The sequence below is a fragment of the Hyperolius riggenbachi genome, chromosome 3 (genome assembly GCF_040937935.1).
Source record: "Hyperolius riggenbachi isolate aHypRig1 chromosome 3, aHypRig1.pri, whole genome shotgun sequence".
NCBI classification, from domain to species: Eukaryota; Metazoa; Chordata; class Amphibia; order Anura; family Hyperoliidae; genus Hyperolius; species Hyperolius riggenbachi.
Window position 1 is genome coordinate 329,756,455 of NC_090648.1, and position 21,263 is coordinate 329,777,717.

The 21,263-nt window shown below is 44.2% G+C and overlaps 1 protein-coding gene across 2 annotated transcripts in view; it reads right to left on the reverse strand.

Annotated features, from left to right (window-relative positions):
• TMTC2 (transmembrane O-mannosyltransferase targeting cadherins 2) overlaps positions 1 to 21,263 on the reverse strand; it is a 422,822-nt gene that overhangs the window by 123,780 nt on the left and 277,779 nt on the right. For both annotated transcript variants that reach the window (XM_068276851.1, XM_068276852.1), the window contains one exon: positions 5,438 to 5,516. In XM_068276851.1, coding sequence (XP_068132952.1) covers positions 5,438 to 5,516 — 79 coding nt within the window. The remainder of the gene's footprint in view (positions 1 to 5,437; positions 5,517 to 21,263) is intronic.

Genomic DNA, 21,263 nt, shown 5'->3' on the forward strand with positions numbered 1-21,263 from the left:
ACAACCAGCACACAAATAAATCCCCCCCCCCCCCTTATCTGCCCACCAACAGAGCTTTCTGTTGGTGGGCTCTGAGAGCTGCTGCAGCTTTTGTTGCTTTTATTAATTTAATTGTGCTTTTTTAAAAAATAAAAAGGTCTATTTTAGTATTTTTTTTATCCCCGATCCCTCCCTCCACCAGCCAATCACAGCGATCGGCTCTCATAGGCATCAGCCCAGTACAGTGCTGCAGTAGATTGCAGCGCTGTACAATATAAATAGATGGCGGTTTCGCTGTCTAACAGTCTCCTAGCATCGATCGCCGGTAGGTAGACTAATGATGGAGTGAAGCTCCGTCATTGAAGCGGGGATGCGTGCGCATAAGCACGTGCGATCCCCTGCAAAATCCCGCCGCAGGACTTGGCGCCTTTCAGCGTTAGGCGGTCCTGGGGCTGCCACCTTCCAGATGCTCATCAGCGTTAGGCAGTAGGGAAGGAGTTAATTAAACAGCTGGTAGCCATTTTATCAAGCGCCTTTAATAATGGGAAAGCTGAGTTTTAGCGATTGCAGGCGTTGACCAGCTTAGTGAGAGAATGGACACTGTCCTTTATTATAGGCTTCCGTTGCATCCGTGCACTCTACATTTTGTGATCCATTGTGTAAAAATGCTGCAGGTTAGGACTTTGGGGCTGATTCATGAAGCTGCGCTTCTATAGCAAAGCAAGCTCCATGACAGCACCGCACTTTAAATTCAAGGCTGCACAGTACGCTTAGTCTTGCAGCGTAGCAGACCTTTCTTAGTTACCTGTGCTGCTTACATAGCAATGCGCGTTCCTATAAATCCCGGCCGCTACTGTGAAGTATCGTGACTGCGACACTTCACAGCAGTGGTCAGCATTGCTATGTAAGCAGCGCACGTAACTTAGGAAGGCAGGCTATTGCTGCAAGACTAAGCACCGCACGTACAATTTAATTTAGCTTGCAATGCTGTCATGGAGCTCACGCTGATATAGTAGCGCAGCTTAACCTTCCTGGCGGTAACCCGCGCAGGAGGTTTTCTCAGGCCCTGCTGAGCCTATTTGCACTTTTTTTCTTTGCTGCACGCAGCTAGCACTTTGCTAGCTGCGTGAGCACACCGATCGCCGCCCCGCGCCGATTCGCCGCTATCCGCCATACCGCCCCCCCCCCCTTGACCCCTTGGCCTATCAGCGCCAGGCAACGCTGGGGGGTGAACGGGATTTCCTGATCGCCGATCGCCAGGGGCGATCGAAGAGACTGGGGGGATGCTGCTGCACAGCGGCTATCATGTAGCGAGCCCTAGGCTCGCTACATGATTTAACCACTTGACGACCAGGGGTGATTTGCCTGATCTGTGCTGCGTGGGCTCTCCAGCCCGCAGCACAGATCAGTATTATGCCAGGGCGATCAGACTTCCCCCCCCTTTTTTCCCCACTAGGGGGATGTCCTGCCGGGGGGGTCTGATCGCCGCCGGCCATCTGCGATTTGCGGGGGGGGGGATCCTCAAAGCCCCCCTCCGCAGCCATTTCCACCCTCTGCCTCCTTACCTCCCTCCCTTCGTAATGCGCAGGACGGAGTTCCGTCCTGCGCATTGAAGGATAGGCTTCCGCCTATCAGATGCCGGCGATCCCCGGCCAATCAGAGGCCGGGGATCGCCGATCTGCCCTACGGCGCTGCTGTGCAGCAGCGCCGTATGATGTAAACAGCGGGGATTTCTTCCCCGCGTGTTTACATTTTGCCGGCGAGCCGCGATCGGCGGCTCTCCGGCTGTTCACGGAGACACCCTCCGTGAACTGACATGGAAAGGCCATGGTAACCCGCAGACGACCAGTTTACGCCAATCGGCGTTAGCTGGTCGTCAAGAGGTTAAAAAAAAATTACAAAAAACTGGCTGCGCTGCCCCCTGGCGGTTTTTAATAGACCGCCAGGAGGGTTAATGAATCAGCCCCTTTACTTTTTAGTGGAAGTGGGTCCTATTTTTATCAATAGGCTTCACTTCCTGCATTTATCAGAGAAAATATAAACATTATTATTATTATTATTATTATTTAGTATTTATATAGCGCCAACATATTACGCAGCGCTGTACAGTGTATATATATATTGTCTTGTCACTAACTGTCCCTCAAAGGAGCTCACAATCTAATCCCTACCATTGCCATATGTCTTTATTATGAAGTGTAAGTCTAGGGCCAATTTTTAGGGGGCAGCCAATTAACTTATCCGTATGTTTTTGGAATGTGGGAGGAAACCGGAGTGCCCGGAGGAAACCCACGCAGACACGGAGAGAACATACAAACTCTTTGCAGATAGTGCCCTGGCTGGGATTCGAACCAGGGACCCAGCGCTGCAAGGCGAGAGCGCTAACCACTAAGCCACCATGCTGCCCGGTAAACATGGCTTTGTTTTCCACACACATGGGAACCAAGCCTAAGCCCACCAAGGAAACAGAAGATAAAATTAACAAATCTCAACTTCTAGCAGCAGACCAATTTAACAAGCAATTGTGTTGTTTAGCAATTTGGCAGCCCCAGATTCCCTTTCCCACTTTTGATAAATACATAATAGTACTCCTCCCACAAAAAAAGGTAGAAAAAAATTGATTCATTTAAGGAACATGCACAAAAGATTCATTTAGGGAACATGCACAAGGGTTAGGTGGGTAGAAATTGTATGCTTGTAGGTTATCCCAGCAGGGACTATTTGCATGGGTTAGCTTTCACAAGCCAAAAACGTACTGGGTGACTAGCGGGCATCTGATCTGACCAAACTGGCCCTAGACTGAGTTTGACTGTCTGATTAATCTTAGATTGTGAGCTAACCTGGGAATAGAAGTAAATGGTTTTAGGTTATCTGGAAATCAGTAACATTCTGGGGGTATTTAACCACTTCAGGATTCTGCGTACGCTTAAGTACGCCCCTGAATCCTGAAGTGGATTCCATGGAAACGGCCGCTCGCATGAGCGGCCGTTCCATGTCAGCTCACGGAGGGTGTCTCCGTGAACACCCAGCGAGCCGATCGGCGGCTCGCAGGGTAAATGTAAACACACCGTGAAGATCCTCCCCGGTGTTTACATGTATACGGCGCTGCTGCGCAGCAGCGCCGTAGAGGAGATCGGCGATCCCGCCTCTGATTGGCCGGGGATCGCCGGCATCTGATAGGCTAAAGCCTATCCCATCAGGCGCAGGACGGAAATCCGTCCTGCGCCGCTCACAGAGGAAGGGAGAGGGAGGGAAGGGGAAGGAGGCCAGGAAGCGCTGCGGAGGGGGGCTTTGAAGAGCCCCCCCGCAAGCGCATGCAGCCGGCGGCGATCAGACCCCCCCAGGAGGACATCCACCTAGTGGGGAAAAAAGGGTGGAAGTCTGATCGCCCTGGCTGCCAGCTGATCGGTGCTGCGGGCTGGAGAGCCCACGTAGCACCTATCAGCAAAAAACCCTGTGGTACAGAAGTGGTTAAATTAATATTTATGTAAACTGCAAAAGACCTCTTCCATGATGCTGAATAAATAAATAGTTCAGAAGAAAAGTAATGTTCTAAAGCCTGGATACTATACAAATGTTTTATTTCAACAGATTTAAATTACAGACTGCAACTACTCCTAGGCAAAAGATAGCAGCTGGACATAGTGGGTAGAAAGGGCAGGGATCCCACCAGCAACAGCCTCAGCTTAGTCGGAAAGAAAACAACCTGCTGAAAAAAAAATCTGGTACAGCCGATATGGGTAGCATAAGAATAAACAAATCATTTTAATACCTCGTTATTCAACTGCTTCTATTCATGGAGAAATTATAAATTCAGCCATTTTTTGAGCCTGCTGCTTCGTCTTTCCTCCAAAGGCAGAAGAGGACAGCAGGAACAGGCATCCAGTGGTCCTATGACCATAACATCCCATAAAAAAATTAAGGTTCTTCAGTTAGTGGATTAATATTCTAGACCAGTGGCGTAGCTAAGGAGTTATTGGCCCCGGTGCAAGTTTGAAATCCCCCACCCCCCGAGCACTCTATGCATAACAATTGATACGGCGCACCAAAACCTGCATAGGACAACAAAAGTGTCAGAGTTGCAAGTAGGGGATGGGAAACAGTTTGTTAATGATTACTATTTAATGCATTTATAGAAGTCATTATTACCAACACATGCCCAATAGAGAGCTAATATTGTGCTTGAGAGAGGCTGGCCCAAGGGCCCTGGTGCGGCCGCTACCTCTGCAACCCCTATTGCTACGCCACTGTTCTAGAAAGGTATTTGAGTAAAGGGGCACAAGATAGATCCCTCTCAGTTTTGGCACAGCATGGAAGATATCAAGTTTGAAAGCAGGCGTCGAAATCTGCTGGGCAATCTGATTGAACGCTTTTCAGCAGATGGAAACATGAAGTGCTTCAAAATCTCCTGATAGCTAGCTTCATTGACCCTGCCCTTGATAAAACACAGTGGACCAACACCAGCAGCTGACATGGCACCCCAGACGATCACTGACTGTGGGTACTTGACACTGGACTTCATGCATTTTGGCATTTCCCTCTCCCCAGTCTTCCTCCAGACTCTGGCACCTTGATTTCCGAATGACATGCAAAAGTTGCTTTCATCCGAAAAAAAGTACTTTGGACCACTGAGCAACAGTCCAGTGCTGCTTCTGTGTAGCCCAGGTCAGGCGATGTTTCTGGTTCAAAAGTGACTTGACCTGGGGAATGCGGCACTTGTAGCCCATTTCCTGCACACGCCTGTACATGGTGGCTCTGGATGTTTTTACTCCAGACTCAGTCCATGGCTTCCGCAGGTCCCCCAAGGTCTGGAATCGGTCCTTCGCCACAATCTTCCTCAGGATCCGGTCACCTCTTCTCGTTGTGCAGCGTTTTCTGCCACACTTTTTCCTTCCCACAGACTTCCCACTGAGGTGCCTTGATACAGCACTCTGGGAACAGCCTATTCGTTCAGAAATTTCTTTCTGTGTCTTACCCTCTTGCTTGAGGGTGTCCATGATGGCCTTCTGGACAGTCTTACCCATGATTGCGGTTTTGAGTAATGAACCAGGCTGGGAGTTTATAAAGCCTCAGGAATCTTTTGCAGATGTTTAGAGTTAATTCATTGATTCAGATGATTAGGTTAATAGCTCGTTTAGAGAACCTTTTCATGATATGCTAATTTTTTGATAGGAATTTTGTGTTTTCATGAGCTGTGTGCCAAAATCATCAATATTAAAACAATAAAAGGCTTGAACTACTTCAGTTGTGTATATTGAATCTAAAATATATGAAAATCTAATGTTTATCAGTACATTACAGAAAATAATGAACTTTATCACAATATGCAATTTTTTTTGAGAAGGACCTGTATATACATATGCGCACACACATACAGTATATAATACTATACTCTTTTTTGCACATAAATGATTCTCTTTGAAATAGGCCAATAACAGCCAGGATCTACAGTTCTTACCCATCATGTTATACAAGCTCTGTGGTGCAAATTGCCTTGGCATTTTCTGTATTGCTTCTTGATAGGCTGAAAGTGCATCCTAGAACATAAAACCGAACAAAAAGAATGTAAATTAAAGGCCATTCAAATGTTTATATTGCAGTAATTAAATTTACGTGAATAAGACATCAACACTTAAAAATTTATAAAAAACTAAAAATTATGTGAAAAACAGACTACATGTTTTCAGCCTACTAGAAAGCCTAAATCTAAACTTCCAATGCAAATTCCATGCATGGATATAAATATACTGTACAGTAACATCTTACTAAGCAATGTCAAGCTGTTACTTTTTTTTGTCAAAGGATTGATGTTTCTGCCGCTGAAAATCCTGTAAATTTTTTTAAAACAGAAGCCGCAGGTTTAAATGAGTTAACGTATAGCTCTGCTGGAGAGGCTGCTGCTTGGTAAGGCATTATCAGGCTGTTTAAACTGCACTTGGTACAGACAGACTTGGTACTCTAAAGCCTTTAATTATAGAATTCTGTGGGTACAGGAAAGTGGCTTACTAAAGGGCTTCTAACCAAGTACTTTAGATCAGTTATTTATGGAGCTTATATGAGATTAAAGACAGTGCTTCAACTAAGAATATGACTAAAAAACTCTTGTGCCTGGACTCGGGCATTAAAAACAATCAATTAGAGATTCAAAGTATTCTGGTGGGTAAATAGGAATCCTTTATTGTAATACGAGTACCTTGAATGTTGGTTTGACCAATATTTGAATTGAAGATAATAGAAAACAAGAAAAAAGACAACATTTATATTGCGCTTTTCTCCTGGCAGACTCAAAGTGCTTCAGGGCTGCAGCCACAGACCGTGGAGTGCACAGCTCCATGGGCAACCAGGATCATAAGGGAGCATCGCCCAAAGACTCCTTACTGTTTTACATATTGGGATGAGAGACGATTTTAGCCCTGGTCAAAGGCTCAAATCCTATAAAGGGAACATCTTTTACCAGTACGCTATCTAGCTGTCCCTCCGGAAGCATCCCCCTTACTGAGAGCTCATTCTAGTAAGGGCTCGTTCACACCAGATCCGGAAACGTATCCGTGGCTCCATTTTTAAAACCTGATCATAACCAGAGCCACGGATAGCAATGTTAAAACCAGCAGCCGTGTTCACCCAAACAAAAAACAGATCAGTCTGCATTTGCGGGGACCCGTTTTCACAACCTGAATGGAAAGTCCGAATCAGCTGCATTTTCCCGCAACGCACATGGATCCCGATACACGCAGGGGTAGTGGAGGGCAGTGCAAAAACGGATCTCCCCGTACACAGGCTATTCTTACATACAAAACGGAGGGAGATCCGCATTGCCTACTGCCTGCTCCTCCCCTTCATGTCACCCCAATAGGTGTCCCCCAGGTAGCCTGAGGGGTTAGCGGGCACAGTGGCAACCCCCCCTCCCCACCGCTGTGCTTACTACCCCCCGTCCTGGCTGGTACCCCCTCAGGCTACCTGAGGGACACCTATTGGGGTCCTGGCTGCAGCAGTTTTTTGGGGGAGAGGAAAAAAACAACAACACGCAAAATGGATCAAAACAGTTTGCTGCAAAAGGGCAGCACGGATCCATTTGCGTTCAGGTTTAAGCAGGATCATGGACCGCCAGGATGACGGACTGCAGGTCCGTTCTGAAAACGAGCCTAGTGTGGACCAAGCCTTACTCATTTATACTGCCTGGTGAAGCAGCTCACACCTGCGAAAGGGTTGCATTGTGGAGTAAACAAAGTTGTTAACCTGAATAAGACAATCTGAGTGAACAATGGGGAGGTAATTCCACAACTACTTTCCATTCTTGAACTGTTTTTATTTTATTCTTTCTGGTGACTCTATTTTGTTCTATTATTTCCAATTTTTATTCACTCTAGGCAGAGGGGTATTACCCCCTTTTATGATCTACAGAGAGCAACTACTTAACCAAAGTGGGGTTGGGTCTAAAAGCTCCCCACTTGCCTTTATAGTAGTTGCTTTAGTGGTAACCCACCTTTTTGAGTATTTCATGTAAAGATTTTCCCCTCAACACAGACCATAATGTACTACACCATTGTGCACTCTCAATTTCCCTTTCTGTCAGCTCACAAGTTTATTTGAATCAAAGAATGACTCAATCCTTTTAATGTAAGCTGCTTTGATATTACAAATGTTTAGGAAAGGCTTTTAAAATACTTAGTAATTGGGTGAAAATATTTTTCCTCGCCGACAGCCTCCTTTCCCTCCTGTCCCCCAAATAGCTCTTCAATATAAGTAAAAGGTTTTTAAAACGTTATAAATACCATCATTTATGTCTTCAACACTATGAAATCTCTTCTTCCTTCACACACTCATCAGAAGGCGTAATGGAGCCATGCTCCCCCTTCCCGCTGCTAGCTGTGCACTACCTCCATAGATAGAACTCCAGTGAAAATAATGTAATTAAAAAAGTGCTTCATTTTTACAATTATGTATAAATTATTTAGTCAGTGTTTGCCCATTGTAAAATCTTTTAAGTCCCCCATTTACATTCTGACATTTATTACATGGTGACATTTTTACTGTTGGCAGGTGATGTAGCTGCTGAATGATTTTTTGGCAGTTGGAAACAGCTGTAAACCGCTATTTCCCACAATGCAGGAGGGTTCACAGAAAGGAAACTGCCAAGAGTACGTACTTTCCTTGTTTCTTGCGGGAGGGGTTTCACCACAATATCAGCCATACAGCGCCCCCTGATAGTCTGTTTGTAAAAAGGAATAGATATCTCATGTAAAAAGGGGTATTAGCTACTGATTGGGATAAAGTTCAATTCTTGGTCGGAGTTTCTTTTTAATGGCAGTGGGGTTGAATGGGAACTCATTTCTACACACATCTAAACTGGCGTGGTGTTCAATTAGGGCTCAGACATGTTTTCAATGTATACTGGATTGAAAATCAAAAATATTGAAGGTACATCACATCACAGTACTCAAGGCCAGAGTTATATCAATCTTGGGCATTTAGTATTGAAAGAATGGTGAGCTGCAGTTTAATCACACCCCCACCAGGAAGGCAATGCACTACCAGTGGACAGGAGGGGTCTAACACCGCAGCAGTAGCAGTGCTAGTCACATGACTGTGCTACTAAAGATGAAAAAAAAAAAAGGTTTTTCAGACCTTTTTAATAAATGTCACTTATAATCTACTATTACAGAACACATTAAAATACTTTTTGGATAGAATTAGGCTTTAATGTAGGATTTGCGTGTGGTAATGAGCTAAAATATTAAAATAACCTGCCTGATACAGTGAAGGTCTTCATTGTACTAGCATAATAGCGCTAACCAGTCAAGGAGTTAACCCCACAAGACCTTCAAAATTTTCCTATGGTATCTGGAACCAAGAGAGCAGCAGCAGCAGGTCCTTTAAAGTGAACCTTAACCCTGGGGAGGAAAAAAAAGTTTCCCCACCGCAGCTTAGTTTCGCACAATGCGTCATCATCTTCGCCTTCCCCGCCATCAAGCGCGTCATGCACAGGCGCAGTACGTTTGATGGCAGGGAAGGTGAAGAAGAGGACCCGTTGCCAAGGGCTGACTGTCAATCGGCCGAAAACGAAACTAAGCCGCAGCGGGGGAAAGGAGGGTACAGGACGGCTGCAGTGGGCTTGAGGAAGCCCTAGGTAAGTGAAACTTTTTTCCCCCCAAAAGGTTAAGGTTTACTTTAAGTCCACAGCAATGGAAAAGGTTGGTATGTGCTCTCTAATTGGTCTGTGGCTACACAGAAAAGTGCAATGCAGTGCACTGTGTGTACAGATACTTTTGCTAAAGGCCAGTATCAAAGCTATTCAGCAATTTGTGCTGTAGTAACTATTCCAGATTGGGTATTCTTTGTTCTTCATGTGCAACAACTACCCTGTGACAACCAAGACCGTATTGCTGGTTGCCCATTCTAGGGTTACTTTAGAGAGGTACTAACCACTGCATATTGGGAATATTACTCAAGACCTGCCCTGTAGAGATTCAGTAATCTAGTCATATAGCCATGACAATTTAGCTAAAGGTATAATCAGGAGAAGCACAGAAGTAGTGGGCACAATACCCATTTCATAAGAAAAATTAGCTTGAATATTTGATCCTACTTCGTAGACAGGAAGGAAGCCAAGTGGTGGTGTCTGAATAGCTGTGCAGGAATGGACAATTATTACACGGGTTTCTACATTTCTAGATTTTTAAATTAGAAGATAAAATGCCAAAAGTAATACAGTACTTGTATATTACAGTAAATAAAATGTGTACTTTCAGAATTTATATCTTTAATTTTAAGTTTATTTGGGTTTAACAGATGGTGATTTTTTTCTCCCAGCAGCTGAGTAGGCAGCTTCCTAAAGACATTGTCCTGTGGCTACATACCAAAGAAAATGGAAGTAAAACTTTTTACCTTAAAAATAAAAAAACTCTTGCATCTCTACATATATTTTATGCAAAAAGAAATACAGGTGTTCAATGCAGACACAGTTTATGTGGTGTTGATAATGACAATTATGTAACTGGAAAAATCTTGTCTTATTTGAACACATCTTCCACATTATTTTAATATAATTCATTTTTAATACTGTACTGATAACTCACAAAAAAAATCGTTGTCAATAGATTATATTAATAAAGGAACCAGAAGTTGTTAAATTGTTCTGATTATTATAGAGACAATTTATTGTTATATGGAGGTATAAATATGCAGAAAGGGGACACACAGGAACCAGCAAAAGAAAACCTAGCTCTTCTAAGGGGCAGTCACTAGTGCTTTTGCTACCAAACTAAACAAAGGGACTTTAAAGTCACATCCATCAACAAAGGGGTTTTCTTTTTTTAAGTTAAAGTACATGGGAAGCCATACAGATACTTAACCTAAGGAGAGGGAAGGCTCTGAGACCTTATAGAGCCTTCCCACTCCTCTCATGGTCCCTGCGTTCCAGTGCTGGCTTCCCGTAGCAGCAGTATTCAACCAATTTGAGGAGCAGTATTTGACCACCGCAGAAGGCTTTGGAAGTCTTCGGGAGCCTGAGTACTCCCAGAGATGGGAGGATCCATACTGCGCCTTCACAAGTGCGATCTATCTTGCGCACTCACGCATGCACTGTATGGAGCTGCACATTTTTGGGAGCACTTAGGCTCCCAAAGACTTCTGAAGCTTTCTGTGGTAGGAGATTCAAACGAAGGAGCCTGCAGCTGACCGTAAGAGGAATAGGAAGGCTCTGCAGGACCCAGAGACTTCCATCTCCTTAGGTAAGGATCTGTGGGTTTGTTTGTTTTGTCTGTCTCTTTTGGCTTCCCACTAAGTCCAAGATAACTGTTGGGCAATCTACAGAAAAGCTCTCTTAAAGTACACTTAAACAGAGGTATATGAAGGCCACCGTATTATTTCATTTTAAACAATACAAGTTTCCTGGCAGTCCTACTGAACTCTTGTGGTTGCAGCAGTGTCTGAATCACACACTTGGCTAATCCAGTCAGACTTCCGTTAGAAACATCTGCATGCTTGTTCCAGATCCATGGCTAAAAGTATTGGAGGCTGAGGATCGGCAAGTAAGCCAGGCAACTTAGATTGTTTAAAAGGAAATACATGTCAGCTTCCATATACCTCTCAGTTCAGGTATGCTTTAAGACATAGCTGTACATACAACTTCCAAGTCCCACACAGTGAACTTCCCAAATCTGATGAAATTTACCAGAGAGAAGAATCTGGAGAATTCTCAAGTGACCAAATGCCATAATATAGTTGGACAATGCCATTGAGCAAAACATACCAATTATAAGGTATATACTAACTCCAACCTTAAAAAGTTACAATAGACAATGCTCAAGATGAGCTCATTTTTTTCACATAACCTAAACAATTACCAGATACTGGTGCATCATTATCAGCACAAAGCTAGCACACACTGCAGCATATAATGCAGCCAACAACAACTTCCATTACATTAACCACTTCCCGACCCCCGTATATACAATTGGCGGCCGGGAAGTGGACCCCGCAAGGACCGCCGTATTGACAAATGGCGGCGGTCCTTGTAGGGGCATGGGCAGAGTGACGCGATCGCTCTGCCCATGCCCCTACAAGGACCGCCGCCATTCAGTGACGCGATCCTCCGCCTCCGCCTGGCGCCGCTCACCCGCCGCAACATCCCGCCGGCCATACGGAAGCGCCGGCGGGATGTTAACCCGACGATCGCCGCATACAAAGTGTATAATACACTTTGTAATGTTTACAAAGTGTATTATACAGGCTGCCTCCTGCCCTGGTGGTCCCAGTGTCCGAGGGACCACCAGGGCAGGCTGCAGCCACCCTAGTCTGCACCAAGCACGCTGATTCCCCCCCCCCCCTGCCCCAGATCGCCCACAGCACCCATCAGACCCCCCCTGCCCACCCCCCCAGACCCCTGTTTGCACCCAATCACCCCCCTAACCACCCATCAATCACTCCCTGTCACTATCTGTCAACGCCATTTTTTTTTATCCCCCCCCTGCCCCCTCCTGATCACCCCCCCCACCCCTCAGATTCTCCCCAGACCCCCCCCCCCCCATGTACTGTATGCATCTATCCCCCCTGATCACCTGTCAATCACCTGTCAATCACCCATCAATCACCCCCTGTCACTGCCACCCATCAATCAGCCCCTAACCTGCCCCTTGCAGTCAATCTGATCACCCACCCACACCAATAGATCGCCCGCAGATCCGACATCAGATCACCACCCAAGCGCAGCGTTTACATCTATTCTCTCCTCTAAACACCTACTAATTACCCATCAATCACCCATCAATCACTCCCTATCACCACCTGTCACTGTTACCCATCAGATCAGACCCTAATCTGCCCCTTGCGGGCACCCAATCACCCGCCTACACGCTCAGATTGCCCTCAGACCCCCCCTTATCAATTCGCCAGGGCATTATTTACATCTGTCCTTCCCTGTAATAACCCACTGATCACCTGTCACTGCCACCCATCAATCACCCCCTGTCACTGCCACCCATCAATCACCCCCTGTCACTGCCACCCATCAATCAGCCCCTAACCTGCCCCTTGCGGGCAATCTGATCACCCACCCACACCAATAGATCGCCCGCAGATCCGACATCAGATCACCTCCCAAGTGCAGTGTTTACATCTGTTCTCTACCCTAAACACCCACTAATTACCCATCAATCAACCATCAATCACCCCCTATCACCACCTGTCACTGTTACCCATCAGATCAGACCCTAATCTGCCCCTTGCGGGCACCCAATCACCCGCCTACACGCTCAGATTGCCCTCAGACCCCCCCCTTATCAATTCACCAGTGCAATATTTACATCTGTTCTCCCCTGTAATAACCCACTGATTACCTGTCAATCACCTGTCAATCACCTATCAATCACCCATCAATCACCCCCTGTCACTGCCACCCATCAATCACCCCCTGTCACTGCCACCCATCAATCACCCCCTGTCACTGCCACCCATCAATCACCCCCTGTCACTGCCACCCATCAATCACCCCCTGTCACTGCCACCCATCAATCACCCCGTCACTGCCACCCATCAATCACCCCGTCACTGCCACCCATCAATCACCCCCTGTCACTGCCACCCATCAATCACCCCCTGTCACTGCCACCCATCAATCACCCCCTGTCACTGCCACCCATCAATCACCCCCTGTCACTGCCACCCATCAATCACCCGCTGTCACTGCCACCCATCAATCAGCCCCTAACCTGCCCCTTGCGGGCAATCTGATCACCCACACCAATAGATCGCCCGCAGATCCGACGTCCGATCACCTCCCAAGTGCAGTGTTTACATCTGTTCTCTACCCTAAACACCCACTAATTACCCATCAATCACCCCCTGTCACTGCTACCTATCAGATTAGACCCCTATCTGCCCCTAGGGCACTCAATCACCCGCCCACACCCTCAGAATGCTCTCAGACCCCAGCCCTGATCACCTCGCCAGTGCATTGCTTGCATCTATTCCCCCCTCTAATCACACCTTGAGACACCCATCAATCACCTCCTGTCACCCCCTAACACACCTACCCATCAGATCAGGCCCTAATTTGCCCCGTGTGGGCTCCTGATCACTCGGCCAAACCCTCAGATCCCCCTCAGACCCCCTTCGGATCACCTCCCCAGTGCATTGATTGCATCTATTTTCCCCTCTAACCACCCCCTGAGACACCCATCAATCACCTCCTGTCACCCCCCTAGCACTCCTATCCATCAGATCAGGCCCAATACAACCTGTCATCTAAAAGGCCACCCTGCTTATGACCGGTTCCACAAAATTCGCCCCCTCATAGACCACCTGTCATCAAAATTTGCAGATGCTTATACCTCTGAACAGTCATTTTGAGACATTTGGTTTCCAGACTACTCACGGTTTTGGGCCCGTAAAATGCCAGGGCGGTATAGGAACCCCACAAGTGACCCCATTTTAGAAAGAAGACACCCCAAGGTATTCTGTTAGGTGTATGACGAGTTCATAGAAGATTTTATTTTTTGTCAAAAGTTAGCGGAAATTGATTTTTATTGTTTTTTTTTCACAAAGTGTCATTTTTCACTAACTTGTGACAAAAAATAAAATCTTCTATGAACTCGCCATACACCTAACGGAATACCTTGGGGTGTCTTCTTTCTAAAATGGGGTCACTTGTGGGGTTCCTATACTGCCCTGGCATTTTAGGGGCCCTAAACCGCGAGGAGTAGTCTAGAAAACAAATGCCTCAAAATGACCTGTGAATAGGACGTTGGGCCCCTTAGCGCACCTAGGCTGAAAAAAAGTGTCACACATGTGGTACCGCCGTACTCAGGAAAAGTAGTATAATGTGTTTTGGGGTGTATTTTTACACATACCCATGCTGGGTGGGAGAAATTTCTATGTAAATGGACAATTGTGTGTAAAAAACATCAAACAACTGTCATTTACAGAGATATTTCTCCCACTAAGCATGGGTATGTGTAAAAATACACCCCAAAACACATTATACTACTTCTCCTGAGTACGGCGGTACCACATGTGTGGCACTTTTTTACACCCTAAGTACGCTAAGGGGCCCAAAGTCCAATGAGTACCTTTAGGATTTCACAGGTCATTTTGCAACATTTGGTTTCAAGACTACTCCTCACGGTTTAGGGCCCCTAAAATGCCAGGGCAGTATAGGAACCCCACAAATGACCCCATTCTAGAAAGAAGACACCCAAAGGTATTCCGTTAGGAGTATGGTGAGTTCATAGAAGATTTTATTTTTTGTCCCAAGTTAGCGGAAAATGACACTTTGTGAAAAAAAAACAATTAATATCAATTTCCGCTAACTTGTGACAAAAAAATAAAAACTTCTATGAACTCACCATACTCCTAACGGAATACCTTGGGGTGTCTTCTTTCTAAAATGGGGTCATTAGTGGAGTTCCTATACTGCCCTGGCATTTTAGGGGCCCTAAACCGTGAGGAGTAGTCTTGAAACAAAAATGACCTGTGAAATCCTTAAGGTACTCATTGGACTTTGGGCCCCTTAGCGCAGTTAGGGTGCAAAAAAGTGCCACACATGTGGTATCGCCGTACTCGGGAGAAGTAGTACAATGTGTTTTGGGGTGTATTTTTACACATACCCATGCTGGGTGGGAGAAATACCGCTGTAAATGGACAATTGTGTGTAAAAAAAATCAAAAGATTGTCATTTACAGAGGTATTTCTCCCACCCAGCATGGGTATGTGTAAAAATACACCCCAAAACACGTTGTACTACTTCTCCCGAGTATGGCGATACCACATGTGTGGCACTTTTTTGTACCCTAACTGCGCTAAAGGGCCCAAAGTCCAATGAGTACCTTTAGGATTTCACAGGTCATTTTGAGAAATTTCGTTTTAAGACTACTCCTCACGGTTTAGGGCCCCTAAAATGCCAGGGCAGTATAGGAACCCCACAAATGACCCCATTTTAGACAAGAAGACACCCCAAGGTATTCCGTTAGGAGTATGGCGAGTTCATAGAAGATTTTATTTTTTGTCACAAGTTAGCGGAAATTGATTTTAATTGTGTTTTTTCACAAAGTGTCATTTTCCGCTAACTTTTGACAAAAAATAAAATCTTCTATGAACTCACCATACTCCTAACGGAATACTTTGGGGTGTCTTCTTTCTAAAATGGGGTCATTTGTGGGGTTCCTATACTGCCCTGGCATTTTAGGGGCCCTAAACCGTGAGGAGTAGTCTTGAAACGAAATTTCTCAAAATGACCTGTGAAATCCTAAAGGTACTCATTGGACATTGGGCCCTTTAGCGCAGTTAGGGTGCAAAAAAGTGCCACACATGTGGTATCGCCGTACTCAGGAGAAGTAGTATAATGTGTTTTGGGGTGTATTTTTACACATACCCATGCTGAGTGGGAGAAAGATCTCTGTAAATGGACAATTGTGTGTAAAAAAAATTAACAAATTGTCATTTACAGAGATATTTCTCCCACCCAGCATGGGTATGTTTAAAAATACACCCCAAAACACATTATACTACTTCTCCTGAGTACGGCAATACCACATGTGTGGCACTTTTTTGCAGCCTAACAGCGCTAAGGGGTCCAAAGTCCAATGAGCACCTTTAGGCTTTTTACAGGGGTGCTTACAATTTAGCACCCCCCAAAATGTCAGGACAGAAAACACACCCCACAAATGACCCCATTTTGGAAAGTAGACCCTTCAAGGTATTCAGAGAGGGGCATGGTGAGTCCGTGGCAGATTTCATTTTTTTTTGTCGCAAGTTAGAAGAAATGGAAACTTTTTTTTTTTTTCTTCTTCTCACAAAGTGTCATTTTCCGCTTACTTGTGACAAAAAAATAATATCTTCTATGAACTCACTATGCCTCTCAGTGAATACTTTGGGATGTCTTCTTTCCAAAATGGGGTCATTTGGGGGGTATTTATACTATCCTGGAATTCTAGTCCCTCATGAAACATGACAGGGGGTCAGAAAAGTCATAGATGCTTGAAAATGAGAAAATTCACTTTTTGCACCATAGTTTGTAAACGCTATAACTTTTACCCAAACCAATAAATATACACTGAATGGGATTTTTTTTTATCAAAAACATGTTTGTCCACATTTTTCGCGCTGCATGTATACAGAAATTTTACTTTATTTGAAAAATGTCAGCACAGAAAGTTAAAAAAATCATTTTTTTGCCAAACTTCATGTCTTTTTTGATGAATATAATAAAAAGTAAAAATCGCAGGAGCAATCAAATAGCACCAAAAGAAAGCTTTATTAGTGACAAGAAAAGGAGCCAAAATTCATTTAGATGGTAGGTTGTATGAGCGAGCAATAAACCGTGAAAGCTGCAGTGGTCTGAATGGAAAAAAAGTGGCTGGTCCTTAAGGGGTAGAAAGCCCTAGGTCCTCAAGTGGTTAATCACAAAAGCTTCTCAGAGTGACTGTTACAAAAAGCATGCAAGCCATATGTTGCCTTCTTGCTAATCTCATTCATTATAAACTAACAGACTGTAAGCAGCAATAAATGTCATGCAAATTTAGAGGTGAGCATTACATTAAGTTAGTTTGTCCAACATTTCTGTTGTATTTTATGAGATTTATTTTACCAAAAATGATGGGGAAAAGTTAGGTACTAAAACTAAATAATGCCAAGCACGCACATAATGTCTATGCATTAGAACTACTTTTCATTGCTATTTTACCCACATAGAATATTACAGATTTAGAGAAAAGGAAAGTGTGGTTAATATTTAAAAGGGAAATACTGCGATCCATGCAGTGGTAGGGGCTCATTCAGGGTAGGTAAGGTACGCCTGGCAGTTTTGTCATCTCTATGGGTGCCAAGATATAGTTGCTGGTCAACTGCTCATCATACTGCTCTGTAAGGACGTTACAAAAATGTCTTAAGATCACTACGGTTACTGTTTGAGAAATAGAGTCAAAAGCATCACCCGAATATTATTCTACCCCCTCAACTCAAACATTTAGGAGGCAAATTTGTGCTTAAAGAAAGCGTGAGGTGGGCTCAAAAAATGACTAAAAAAGTAGGCTACCTGATCCACGGGGCTGAGCGGATCAGGTAGCCGCAAAAATGGCTCCCATGGGCCAATAAGTTTCACTTTGGTGAACTATAGATCACGATGATGCGCTGAGAGACTGCATCTCTCATAACATGCTGGGAGGCGGGGGAGTGGCCAGGGGAGAGAGCTGCCCAATCGCAGGTCAGGAAAGCCTGCAGGAATTCCCCTGGCGGGTGTTATGAACAGGGAATTCCTCTTCCCTGTGTTTACCTCTGAGTTAGCAACATATCTTGTCAATAAACTCGGGGGGGGGGGGGGCTATAGCGTGGCAGTGGGGGGGGGAGGGGGGCAGTTGGGGGACACAGAGCCATGTAATTAGGCAGAGAACATGCCTCTGTGTCCCATCTGCCCCTTGCAGATCCACCTTGGGTTCTCTTTAAGCAATACTACACAAAGACAATAAGGTTTGGTCTCTGTACAAAATGAGAGCTTACTTATTAAAACGACCCGCCGCGAGGACTTTGTTTTCTGAAGAATTTTAGCCAAAACCCTAAAATTTAAGTCATAATCCCTCCCATTCTGTGAGAACATACAAAATGTCAAGGTCATAAAGTAAGGCGGTAAAGAGATTTATCTCAGAGGTTCAGAGCATCCATTAATCTTCTGATGGGGTATGAGTGGGGCCCATACAACTGTGTAGTGGAAGCATGGGTTGTGATGGGATAGGGGCAGTAATAGAGCGAAATGTATTGCTATCTTGGAATTCAAAACATTGTGTCCACGTGATTATACATTTTTCAGACTTTTCCTCTCTGGAGTGTATCAGCTCCTCCACCTTAGCAATTTGTTCTATTTTTTGGAACCAAAGGAGGATCGAGGGAGGATCAGGAGATTTCCACTTTAAAGGGATACAGGCTTTTGCCGCATTTAACAAATGTTTTACTAAGGATTTTTTGTAGGAGTGGATGCTTTCTTTAGATAAATGCAGCAGAAAAACTTCAGGTTTCCATTCTAGAGTTTCACTAGCAATTTCTTTAATCACAAGGTGGACCTGCTTCCAGAACGGTGTAATTTTATTACATTGCCACCAGATGTGAAGTAAATCGCCACGAGATACCTCATATCTCCAGCAGAGCTCTGAGACTGAGGGAAAAATTTGGTGTAGAGTGGCTGGAGTTCTATACCAGTGAGATAATAGTTTAAAATTCATCTCCTGGGTAAACACACCAAGGGAACTTTTATGGGTCATAATGCAAACTTTTTCCCAATCCTCTTCTTCAATTGCAATCTGAAGACATCTTTCTCAAGCATCTTTGAATAAGACATCTTGTCCCTGGACTAAGTCTAGAAGTAGGTGATACATTTCAGAAATCACATAGGTCCTAGGAGATCTTTGTAGCACTATTCTCAAAATCAGTAAGTTTCCTAGAAAAATTAGTGAGTTTTCGTAGCCTTTTGGTTTTTGCTTGCAGCGCTGGGTCCCCGGTTCGAATCTAAGCCAGGGCGCTATATACATGGAGTTTTTACGTACTCCTCGTGTCTCCATAGGTTTCCTCTGGGCATTAGGGTTTTCTCCCACATCCCATGCCATGCACTGAGGAGGCTCAATCAATTCGAACCAGTCTGTATGCATGTTGGATTACTATGGCTCTGTACAATTAACAAGCTGACACATTACATTCCAGCGGATCTGGAGGGGTGTTTAGCTTCTAAGGACAACAATGGGTGATCTGCATATTCAGCAGTGATGCACTGGGAGACATCTCGGAGCTCACTCCAACCTGAATTATCGCAAATACTTTCTGTTTTAAAAAAGCAAACTTTTGTTTTCCATAGCACTTTAGCAAGGGGGATTTTTGGACCATTGTATCCCCTTACACACTCCAATGAGTTCTGGTTCAGCATGAGCTTGCTGGTTAGTCTGTACCTCCCACATCCCAAACCATACAGATAAGTGAATTGGCTTCCACCTAAAATTGGCCCTTGACAATGATGGGCATATGACTATGGTAGGGATTAGATTGTGAGCACTTCTGAGGGACAAATAATTATAAGACTATAAATATTCTGTACAGTGCTGCTGAAGGTGTCTGTGGTATTTAAATACTACATAATAATAATATAAATATACTATGATGTGTTGGCTCACATTGACTTACATTAACATTTTACCATGATTTTAATGTAAGTCAATAGGAGCATTTTTTTAAACAGCTCTCAGAAAGCTCTGATGGCCAAAAAGTGTTCAGAAAAGCACTTATAGTGTGTCTGAGCCCTTATGCCTAGTACACACCATACAATTTTCTGTTAAGGTGGCCATACACTCGTTAGATTAGCAGCAGATAGATCATCAGATAGATTTCTGATCTATCTGATGTGTTTAGGAAATTTTTTTACTAGGAACAGATTTCCAAAAGATTTCTGTATGAAATCTATTGAAAATTGATCTGATGGCATTCTTTTGCCATCAGATTTCCATTAGGTCCAGTGCAAAATTATAAGCAATCTAAACAGATCGACCTAGATTTTCCAGCGTGTCATATCGATTGAAATCGGCAGCAAATCGATCGGCTGGTCAATCGATTTGCGATCGATTGATTTTGATCAATCGATCGGCTGCTAATCGGCTCAGTGTATGGGACCCTTTAGATAGATTTTCTGTAAGATTTTCTGTAATTAGATTATTTTCTGTAAAGTACTGGTAGAGACTGGTCAATCTCTGGTGCATTGTCTTCTGCTTATCTCCTGCTGAGTAGAACAATGCTTAATTGCTAGGCAGATAGATGGTTAGATAGCGAATTTCCAACATGTTGGTAATTATCTATCTGGCAGGTGAATCTAACAGAAAATCTTACAGAAAATTGTATGGTGTGTACTAGGCATTAGAGGGGAAAAGCATGCCACAGTCAGCATGCATGCTATTTGTTAAGAATAGCAACTTTGCCTGCAGCAAACACAACAGCTGCTCATTTGTTTAACACACTGGTAACCAATGAGATTTAAAAAAAAATCATTATGTGATAATTGGCACCCACCAGGAGTCAGAAGTTAGGAAAAGCCAGTTAAAGCTGACCTGAACTCACAACATCCTCTCTGCTCTAAAAGATAAGCAACAGCTAAACCTTTAAAGAAAATCATTTGTTACAGCTGATACAAATCCTGCAATAAATCTGCAGTGTGTCTACTTCCTGCTTTAATGGAAGTAGACAAAGTTAAAATCCTGTGTTTAAAAATTAGCAGCTCTCTCATAGCAGAGGAGATTCCAGAGCTGGCTGAAGAGATCAATTTACAGTTGTGATTAGACACAGATGAGGGGGAATTAGACAGGCTAAACTCTCTAAATACATACAGGGTGCATTTCTCTACGTTTTTCTTCTGTCCAGTGCAAGAGTTCAAGTCTACTTTACCAGGAGCTGTTTTTTGGGACAAAATGTTCTAACCTCCAAATATAATTATTCTGTGTGCACACAGAGAGTTGCTGCAGGTAACCCGTACACAGACCTGATTTCGGGGGTCTCCCCGAAATATGTTGGGTAACTGCTGAAGATTTGATAAATGCAAGTTTAAAAGCCATTTGAATGCCTTCTCCATATTGATTTATTATGTGTGCACATAAGAAAGCGTCCAGCAAAACAAACAAAAAACAAACAACTAATAGCGTAAGGACATGCAATTATCTCCTAAAACAGCACAACCAATAGTTACAAAGTTTTATTGGGCAAAGAGAATGTGTTTTTCAGGCCAAACACTTCCTCAGGCATTAGTGCCAATCAAACAGCTATAATTG